This window comes from Elaeis guineensis, chromosome 3, assembly GCF_000442705.2.
Source record: "Elaeis guineensis isolate ETL-2024a chromosome 3, EG11, whole genome shotgun sequence".
Taxonomy (NCBI): Eukaryota; Viridiplantae; Streptophyta; class Magnoliopsida; order Arecales; family Arecaceae; genus Elaeis; species Elaeis guineensis.
The window spans coordinates 104,684,413-104,695,089 of record NC_025995.2 but is presented as its reverse complement, the minus strand read 5'-3'; the positions used below and the strand labels follow the sequence as shown (position 1 = coordinate 104,695,089).

General features: G+C 40.3%; 1 protein-coding gene across 1 annotated transcript; it reads left to right on the top strand.

Moving 5' to 3' along the window:
* The first annotated feature begins 2,303 nt into the window (after positions 1–2,303).
* LOC105041249 (glycosyltransferase BC10-like) lies at positions 2,304–10,300 on the top strand. Its single transcript, XM_010918130.4, has 2 exons — positions 2,304–2,949; positions 9,401–10,300. The coding sequence occupies exons 1-2, from the start codon at positions 2,395–2,397 to the stop codon at positions 10,043–10,045; spliced, it is 1,200 nt and encodes a 399-aa protein (XP_010916432.1). The 5' UTR covers positions 2,304–2,394; the 3' UTR covers positions 10,046–10,300.
* Positions 10,301–10,677: the final 377 nt, after the last annotated feature.

The following is a 10,677-nucleotide window of genomic DNA, read 5'->3' as shown; positions in this document are numbered from 1 at the left end:
AGTTCCTCACTTGTCTGCGCCATTAATGACGGCGCCATACCGTGCTCCACTATATAAACCGGGGAAGGCAACAGTGCAAAGGATCCGCTCCATCTCTCTCCACTTCTCGACTTCGAAACCACAGACTCGCTCCTCTCTCCCCCTCTCTCTCTCTCTCTCGATCGAGCTCTCTGTCTTCATTTCACTATTGTCCAGTCACCTCTCTGACTTGACCGTCGGAGGATCCCCGTCGGAGCCGCCTCCGGTCAGTGCGGACTTCTCGTTTTTGCAGGTGCACGCTCCCCGACGATCGGGCGACGAGGCGATTGGCCGCAACAATATATATATATATATATATATATATATATATATATATATATATATATATATATATATATATATATATATATATATATATATTTGAATAGCAGTATCATCTATCGTGTGATACACATCTCTAAAGAAATTATATTGTGTTAATCATATAGTTGTGCACCATATCTATTGTCACTGAAATCTAAAATCAAGCTAAGGTCGGTATAGCCAAGGTGACAGTAAAATCGGTTTTCTCCCGATTACTGCATGGATTTAAGAATTTGTTGTGGCTAAGAAATTTTGGAGCTCATACGGACGGAGGGCTCATCCTACCAAGAGATATTGGCCATAACTGATACACTTGCGGTTGCTGTAGCTTATAGGCTTGCAGTCCTTAGGCCGTAGCTGGTATGCTTGCAGCTGCTGGACCTCACGATTTTATCTCCTAGACTTTGACTTAAAAGATTCTTGTTTAAGAAGAGAGGGTCTCCATCTCATATAAGGCAAAGTATCCCTAACCCACAATCGATGTTGGACTAAACCCCCCATAATTGGAGGGGCCCTTCTTCCGATGCCATTTATTGTGGTCAAAGAACTTCGAGGCTCATACAAGACAAAATACCCCTGAGTCACAATCGATGTGGGACTAAATCCTCCCACAATTGGAGGTGCCCTTTCTATGGTGCTATTTGTTGTGATCAAGGGACTTCGGAACTCATACATCTGAATCACAATCGATGTCAGACTAAACCCCTCACAATTGGAGGGGCTCTTTCTCTGGCGCTATTTATTGTGATCAAGGAACTTCGGGGCTTATACAGATGGAGGGCTCATCCCAGCAAAAGATATTGTCCATGCGTTTTGACTGTGCGCGTACCAGCTCTGGGGCCGTAGCCAGTATGCTTGCGGTTGTCATAGCTTATAGACTTGCGGCCCTTGAAATATAGCTGGTATGCTTACGGCTGTCGGGCGTCATGACTTTATTCCCTGAGCTTTGACCCAAAAGATACATCTTTAGGGAGAGAGGGTCTCTTATCTCATATAAGACAGAATACTTCTGACTCACAATCAATATGAGATTAAATCCTTCACAACAGAATGTGATTATCAGAATATCTTAATTAACAGATAGATATAGAAAAAAAAATTTCTTATCGGAGTTTTTCTAGCAAAAAATCTCATGATGCTCAAGTCAACTAGAATTTAATAAAAAATAGAAGTGATAAAGAAAATATGAGAGTTGGAGCAGCAGAATGACTTACTTAAAGGTCCGTATTTACTTTTATTTATTTATAGAGAGAGTTTAGCAGCGTTTATCGGAATGGATGAGACATACATTTACTATGTTGCAATGGCTCTTATCGTGTTTAATACACAATAACAACTTTTCACGTTGTCTCGCAATTATTGCCGCTTCAAACATATATGATTATAACCATGAGGATGTAACTGTCGTTGATATTCTCAATTTGTATGATCATTTTTCCAATTCTATCTATATTCAAGATAAATGATATTGAACATTGTCGAGATGGCTCCAGTCTAATTATTGCCGAAATCAAACAAATAGATATCCCACGTATTAACGTGGATCAGCTCATCTCTTTTGCGGGCCTCATTATCGTTCACCTGCTTCCGTGGTTGGCTAACTACAAAGAGACAAGCTGATTGGCATGTTGTAGGGTAACATTGCTGCATGCGATGCGGTGTGAGGTAAAATTTTCCGTTATCTTTATCTTCATTAACTCATCCTTCGTTCCATTAGTTAGGCACCGACAACTATACCTTTCTTCTGCACATAATAGAAGCTGATCTATTATACTTGGATACAGAGTCTAAGAAAACTTCGAATCGACTAGAAATCTGAGAGCCCAAGTAGTCTCTGCATTCTTGGTCTATAAAAGTGGCCGTCGGAATCTTCTTGACCTTTTCCTTTTCCCGTCCAATAAATGTTAGATAACGGCATGACTTCTTCCATTCCCATCTTTCCCAACTGCTTTCCTGTTCCCACGCCTTCCGTCTCCTACCAACCTTTCGCACCCTGCTCTCTCTATTAATTCTCACTCATTCTAGAAGCTTAAACAATAGTGAAAGCTATCGATGACGAACCAGCAGCAAAAACAATCTCCACGTCCTTCCATGCTCTCCTCTTCCAGTTCCCAGCTCTTCCGATTTCTCTCGAACTTCCTTCTCTTTGGCCTCGGTCTAGCCGTCGGGTTCATCTCCAGCTTTTACCTCAAAGCCATCCCCTTCCCTCTCCAAGCATCCAAAATATCCTTCCTCTCTTCACCTCCATCTCCAGTACTGCCGCCACCGTCGCCACAACCAGTAGTCCCCAATGTGACCTCCGTTGCTAAGGAGCGTGTGGGACTAAAGGGATATGTGGAGCCAATCAAGGTCATGCATGACATGACCGACGAGGAGTTGCTATGGAGGGCGTCGATGGTGCCGAGGATCAAAAGCCATCCCTACCGCCGAGTTCCTAAGGTTGCTTTCTTGTTTCTCACTAGGGGCCCGCTTGCCTTCTCTCCACTATGGGAGATGTTCTTCAAAGGACATGAAGGATTCTATTCAATCTACGTGCACGCCGATCCTTCCTTCAACGAGTCAGCACCGGAGGGTTCGGTGTTCCATGGCCGGAGAGTCCCTAGCAAGGTCAGTTCTTATATATCATGCTTTTTTATCAATAACATGTTATGGTTATCTTCTTTCAAGCCTTTCATTCCTTTACTTCATTATTGATACCCTATGTGATCTTATTATATGCTAGAGGCCAGTTACAAAGGATCCATATAGCTGACGCTAAATTGACAAGGATGACATCGTAAACGAATTTTAATCGTGTAAAATATCGGAAGGCTTCTATGATACATAGAAAGGCAAGCATGAATTTAACGAGTCAGTCTTCGTAAAGGGTGCAATAATTTCAACAAACCCGTCGGTCAAACCAGATCCAGTTGCATATTTAAGCACAGAAACCGACCGCTTGTATATTGGACCTGGCATAACCAAACCAAACCAGGGCAATAGCCAAGCCATTCGCTTCCGTGGTCAGACATGACTACGGTTGCCTCCATCTTTGAATAGGTGGGTCTAAGGAACATTTCATCTACAAGATAGGCAAGCATGTAATTATGTTTTCGTGACCCCGTTTGACTTATAGCTATTCAAAGATGGAGGCAACCGTAGTCATGTCTGAGTGACCGGGGAAACGAATGGCTTGGCTATTGCCCTGGTTTGGTTAATTTGGTTAGGTCAGATCCAATATACAAGCGGTCGGTTCTGTGCTTAATTCTAGCGTGCATTGGAGGGGTATGCGATAGCATTACTCGTGAATAAATAAAAGAAACTGTCTAAATAATAAATGTTAGGAGGAGGATCCGGTCAGAGCTACTTGGAAGCTTGGGGGAATGGCAACGAAAGGATCTTTTCAATATCCTTTATGCCCTTTCTGTCCCCCTTGTAAAATCTTTAGAATGCTAAATGAAGCTGGATGGCCTGCCATCATTCACGTAAAAAAGAATGGTTGGACGAGAAAGTCTGATGCTTCACAGCTATATGTGTTAATGTGGTTTGAATTTTAGCTATATTTTATAGGTTCGAATTATCATCCAATCCAAAAAAATCCACGTTGCGATCTGAATGAAATTTTTTGAGAGATCTGTGGTGGTAGCAGAAGGCATGGATCGATAGATCCATGTCCGAAGCCCACTACTAACCTCATTGAGGGGTGCGGGAGGCAACACCCCCGCAGTACGGACTTCTGCCAATCTCGATAGTTTTGTGAGAGAGGTTTGTGAAATCAAATTGCGGCTAAGGTTTGGAGCCGCAGTACGGACTTCTGCCAATCTCGGTAGTTTTGTAAGAGAGGTTTGGGAAATCAAATTGCGGATAGGATTTGGAGAGTTCTAAGTGATTGTATCTCTCTTTTCATCATAGTGAAATTTTTCTCTCGTGTCTTATCCGTGGATGTAGGCTTTTCAGCCGAACCAGGTAAATCCTGTGTTTGTTTTTTCTTCTCTTCTCTATTCTGTGTGATTGTATGAATCTGTGTATGTCCTATATTTATGCTTGCTATAACAATATGGAATAAGAGAAGGAAAATGGAAGCCTAGTCATATATTATTTATTGTTTTTTCGTTTTCAGATAGCATGCTAGTCTTAGTGTTTTTGGGTAAGCGCTATTCTTCGCGTTCTAAATATATATATTTTTTACTCATCTTGTCTATGCATTTCACCTTTGCTTATTACTAGTTCCCTGATTTGCCTCTCCATTTAAGCATGCATCCATGCTGTTAAGTATGCCAACTGAATGGATAGGATCATTTGGGGGCATGCATGATCTCGTCTACCTACCTATCTATCTATTTGCATTCCCCCAGCTTAATGTCTCCTCCTTTTCCTCCTCCTCCTCTCTCTCTCTCTCTCTCTCTCTCTGTCTCTGTGTGTGCATCCCCCTCCAGCCAGCTAGGCCAGCCTAGTTGGGTTTGGGCATGACGGAAACTATACCGGGCCGGGCTAAAGTTGGGCATTTCAAGCCTGAAGTCGGGCCAGACTGGGCTCGTGCCTGTTCTTAGATAGCACATGACTTGATCTTGGTTCTGATTTTCTTTCTTTCTTTCTTTTTTTGAGTTAATTGATCTTAAGCACATGGAGGAAGCATCTATAAATTGCTTTGCTTCTTCATCTCCCAGCTTCTTTAAATTCTTTTCTTCTACAAATTCTGCCTATATTCTTGTAACTTCAGAGAAGATTCCAAAACAAAAAGAATCAGTAAAAGACCAAAAGCACTATCCGGATGGCGACCTTTTGAAGAGGCATTTGTAGAGCCTTTTGTTCTTAAGTAACAAAAATTTACAACAATAGAGATTCATGGCATAGACGCATTCACAATTAATCTATACATCCCGTGCTGAGATCATATAACGCAGGAAAGCTGTTCTCATTCAACAAAGATTAGTAGGCCACTAGGCCTTCTTCAAAACCCACGTTCTACTTTTCCTAAACAGCTTCAGCAAATCTTGTTTGTCACTTCTATCTCACATTACACCAATGGGGGGCACCCCTTATAAGGACCATTTGGTATTCTTTCAGAAAGATTTCCCCGCTACATCGCCATAGCAGTAGCAGGCCTGTCCAAAGGACAAGATTTTCTTCCGAGCTGAGTTCTTATGACACACACAAAGATCTCGACCAAGTACCGCTATATATTTGTTCGATGATAGGCCTCGAGATAGCAGCGCAAAGACATAGGAACCTGAGCGGAAGAGAATCTTTCAACCCATTGCCCTTGTTCCTTTCTCAACAACGGGGGCAGAGATAATACCAGGACTGAAACCCGGTTAGTGGAATCTACAAGACCTGTAGAGACAACAAATTTATTGTCCGCCACCAACAAAAATATGTATTGATACAAAAATTTTTATGGATATATCAACTGTATATTATATAGATTTTGAAGATTTATATATAATTAAAAATTTTAAATAATATCTTCCAACTAGATTTTTAGATAAAATTTTAAATTATGATGAATTATATCAAAGTGGATGCAGCGTAGGACCTAATGATGCTTGTGAATAGATTAAAATAAACTTGGACTCTAAACTTGATCGTGATGCCAAAGTTTAAATAAAAAAAATATATGAAGACTCATGTGAATAGATTATGGATATTATATATATTTTTATTAGTTTTTAAAATGGAGTCTTAGGTTGTGATTATTCTATAGAGAGCTCAAAATGAGCCAAGCGGGGTCGCGCCATAGCCCGACTCAAGTTTGGCTCGAATCTAATTGGACTAGTCTGAGTTATCCATTTGGGTCAAAAATTGGACCAGTCCAAATCTAGTTAAAGATATGTGGAACCAATGATTACATAAATAAATGATTTTGATAGATCAAAAATGTTGATATATTTAAGAAGAAAAGATATTTTGTGGATGGTGTTAGCCCATGAAGTACACAACAAATCTAAATATGTGATATAAAAAGCAGAAATATTGCATCCAAAGATTAATAAGGAAAAAAAGTAAATAAATAAGAGTTTTTCGAGTTGGATTTGGATATGAATTCGAGTTTCATATTAAGTCTTGTTTAGGTTTGGATCGAATCTGAATCAGACTAAGAATATATGTAAATCTAGATCAAAAAATAAATAATTTTATATTTAAAATTAAATTTAATCTAAAATTTTTAAGATATAATCTATAAGCTGATTCGAAATTGATCCAAACTTATTTCAGCCCTAATTCCGAAGCTCACCAACCCATGATCATGATGCTACGGTCCGCTTCATGTCCCCCGGTGCTAAGTCGGTGATTGCTGCCGCAGAGCTGTCTTGTACCGAGGGGTCACTGCTGCAGGACAAACTGACCTGCTTGTGTCGCATCAGGTTGGTGCGCTCAAATCTATAACGGGCCATTGCTGCCAGATTGTAGGCCAGTGGATTCTGGCGGATGGAAAGGTCGTACATCAGGAATCGAGGACCGAGCAGGTGGGGCTGCTGGGGATCCTGCTTCGGTTGGGCAACCAAGTAGTAGGAGGCAAATGCGATGACGTTTGTGCTGCCTGGGTGATGGATCAATGAAATGAAAAGAGATTAGAATGCAAGTGCTTGCACTAAAAAGCAGTCGCAGAATGTGTACCAAAAATACTTTGTTGTTGCGGGATGGCGGGTGGGGGGCGCAGAGTGAGATTCGTCTCCTTCTGCTTTTTTCCCCTGATGCAGGATTGGGAGTGTTAGTCACGGAAATGTCGAATCTCATCCACTGATTCCCATCACCGATCAAGTGGTTATTTAGTAGTGGTACCGGTCACAAGTAGTCGCAGCTCAGACCATCTCATGTAGAGCACGGATCCTCTAAGATATTCATCATATATCATATAATATTATACATTATATGCACCATCCATTATACGATGAATGACTGCATGTGATCATACCGGATGTGCATGTACGATCCATATCCATATCCATATATGATAATCCATCGTGTGATGGACAGTACATGCGATACACCACATATATACTGCAACACAGGGACCGGGTACTTAAAGTAGGACTTTTGGACTTCATTGTCAATTTTCGAATTTTAAATTTTATTTTTTTTTCGATTTTATTTTTTATCTTTAAATTTTATAAAATATTTTTAAAAAAAATTAATAAAAAAATAATAAAAATTTAAAAATATATTTTAATTTTTTTTTTAAAAAAAAATTCATTACCACCACCAACTATCGCCATTCATCCCCATCCACCCTCCTGTAGGGGTGGCTCAATACATATAAAGACTTAAAGTTAAATATTAAAATATAATTTTTTAAATAAAATTTTATATAATTTTTATTAAAATTTTATTTTTTAATTTTTTGAGATGCAAAATTTTTTACTAAAATATGATTTTTTAAAATTTTTAATTATTATAATTATTTTATATTTTTTAAATGATTAATACAAAATCAAATATCAAAATTTTTAATTCAATAAATAAATATTAAATAAAATAAAAATAATATAATAATATAATATAAATTTTAAATTAAATAAAAAAATTATAAAAATTAAAACAATAATATTCGATTGTTGAATGTTGATCGTAAATAAAATGAATAATCAACCAATTATTTTTTACAGAAGTGTGGATCGTAGAAAATATAAATTAGAGTATTAAAAAATATTATAAAAAAAAATTAAAAAAATTAAAAAATTAAAAAATAAATATTATAAATTAAAAAATAAATTTATTTTTATAAAAAAATATAATCGTGTGTAAAAATTAGTTGATTGATTGGGAATTGACAAATATTAATCACGGTGGGTCAAACGCATCTTTATTTTCCCTGATGCACCGTCTGCCACGTGTGTCCGGACTCGAGAAATTAAAAAAAAAAAAAAAAAAAAGGACTTTCGCGCGGGGGCTCAAAGCCCTTCCGTCTTCCTTGCAACCCGCCGATCCACCGCTCGACCGCTGGAAGCCCGAAACCCACCGCCGCCGGAAGCCTGAAACTTCGCCGCTATCGGAGACGCCCCTCAAGCGGGCTCAGCCGTTGGAAGCCCGGAACACCCCATCGTCGAAAGCCTGGAATGTCCGCCACAGCCCGTGGCGGTGGCTGCAATCGGCCAGTGACGATCTGCCCCTGCTTCTCCACCGCTCCATCGTCTTCTTCCCAACCGTCCGATTGTTGCTTCTCATTGTCGTCCTCTGTTTCGGACTTGGTCTTGGTTTAGAAGTCGCGTGAGAGCATCATGAGGGAGAGGGCGACGTCCTCCTCAGTGGTGGTGTTGGAGATAGAGCTGGCCGGTCCTGGCTCTAGGTGCTCCGGTGGGGGCAGGGGAGCGGGGTGGGGGCGCTTAGAGCGGCGGCCATGGGAGAGCGGGGCTCAGGAGGACTTCATTTCGCTCTTCCCGTCCTGGACGACGGAGGAGGAGCCGGCATCCACGGCCCGAAGGAGGAGAACTTCAGATCCATAAGCCGGAAACTCTTCCTCGGATTCTCTCTAAGGCTATAGCAGAAACCAATCCCTTTACCTTCCTCGTCACCGCCCCGCTCTTCTACGTCCTCCGACGCCACCGCCGGCGCCGTTCATCTTCTTGCGGGTGGACGGCTGGGCGCGGTGGTCTAATGGAGGTGCTAAGACGGATGGCAACTAGTGGAGGGCCTGGAGGCGGGAGCCTAAAGTAAGGACTTTGATGGTCTTATCCTTCAGCCGGCCCTGCCCTCCTGCCACTGCCACCTCCAATTAGCCTAGCCATTACTCCCACTCTTCAACCGGTGCTACTTATTGTCACTGGTACTATTAAATACGTTTTGAACTTTCTCTCTCAAAATAGAATAGCAAGTTATTGTGATTTTCATGAAAACTGAAAGCATGAGGTGATGCCAAAATGAAAAAAAATAATTTTCCGAAAAGCTATTTCAAAAAAAAAAAAGAAAAAGAAAAAAAATAGTTGTCAAATTTTCAATATGTGTGCATCAAGTTGTTGTTAGTCCGGTATTACAGAATTTGCAAGACTACTTTGGCTAAAAGATACTCTTATGAAAACATTCATTAGAGTTCATTTCATTGATTCTTTTCAATAAGATATTACTTTTCTAACTGATGCAGGTGGTGAAGTGGGGGCAATTAAGCATGATGGAAGCTGAACGCCGCCTATTAGCAAATGCCCTACTCGACTACTCAAACCAGCGCTTCATCCTCCTTTCCGAATCATGCATTCCTCTCTTCAACTTCTCCACCATTTACTCCTACCTCATTAACTCTACCCAAACCTATGTCAGTTCCTACGATGATCCGGGGCCTAACGGCCGTGGTCGATACAATATTAGAATGAAACCACGTGTGAAGTTGCAAGAATGGCGCAAAGGCTCTCAGTGGTTTGAGGTGGACCGGGCCCTTGCAATTGAGATAATTTCTGATGAAAAATATTTTCCTGTCTTTAAGAAATACTGCAGGCCCTCGTGCTACGTTGACGAACATTATTTGTCAACATTTGTGAGCATGAGATTTTGGTGGAGAAATGCGAATAGGAGCTTGACTTGGGTTGATTGGTCAAAAGGGGGGCCACACCCAGCAAGGTTTGGAAGATTGGATGTGACAACTGAGTTATTGGAGAGGATGAGAAATGGGAGTACATGCAATTATAATGGCAGGACTACGAGCGTTTGCTTCTTATTTGCTAGGAAGTTCCTACCAAACTCCTTGACTCGGTTGATGAGATTTGCTCCAAGAGTTTTGGGCTTTCAAACTTAGGAGATCCATCAAAGATGGCCATGAAGACCCATAATGATTGTTTATAAGGAAAAGTAGCTTGCACAGGGAAAAGATTTTTTGAACCAAATTTTTTGCAATTGTTGTAATAAAGAAACCTAAATTAAGGTTGCCCTCAAAAGATAGCGTTCTTTTATTCTTTTTTCTTTTTTTGTGATCAATAAAGATAGTGTTCTTTGAAAGCACCAGGTTCATGATTGATTTTCTAGCTTATGGATCCTCTGCAGCCCTGGCTGTGGAGGGTTTCTTCAGCCCCTTCAGCACGCTACAAGCACGGAACAAGACGTTGCACAGCGCTACGCGCTTTCTTTTTTTTTTTTTTTTAGGTGTACAGCTCATCATCAATCATTTTATATTTATTTCTTATAAAAATACAAAAAAAATAAGGATCAAAAGTTTCTGTGCATGTCCTCTCTTCTGTTGTTTCCGTATGGTTATTGTTTGGATCAGATCCATTGCTCAATTGGTGGACCAATCCAACCAAGAAGAAACATGCAGAAACACGGACAAAAAGGAAAGTTGTGCAATACACGTGTATTTGTGCATGTTATTTCATGGTTAGATTGATCCACCGTTTCAGCTATAGATCTGATCCAACTAAAAATTACATGCTG

Coding starts and splice junctions, on each gene's coding strand:
- LOC105041249 (XM_010918130.4), top strand. CDS start 2,395: ATGACGAACCAGCAGCAAAAACAATCTCCACGTCCTTCCATGCTCTCC. Junction 2,950..9,400: donor GCCGGAGAGTCCCTAGCAAG/GTCAGTTCTTAT, acceptor TAACTGATGCAG/GTGGTGAAGTGGGGGCAATT.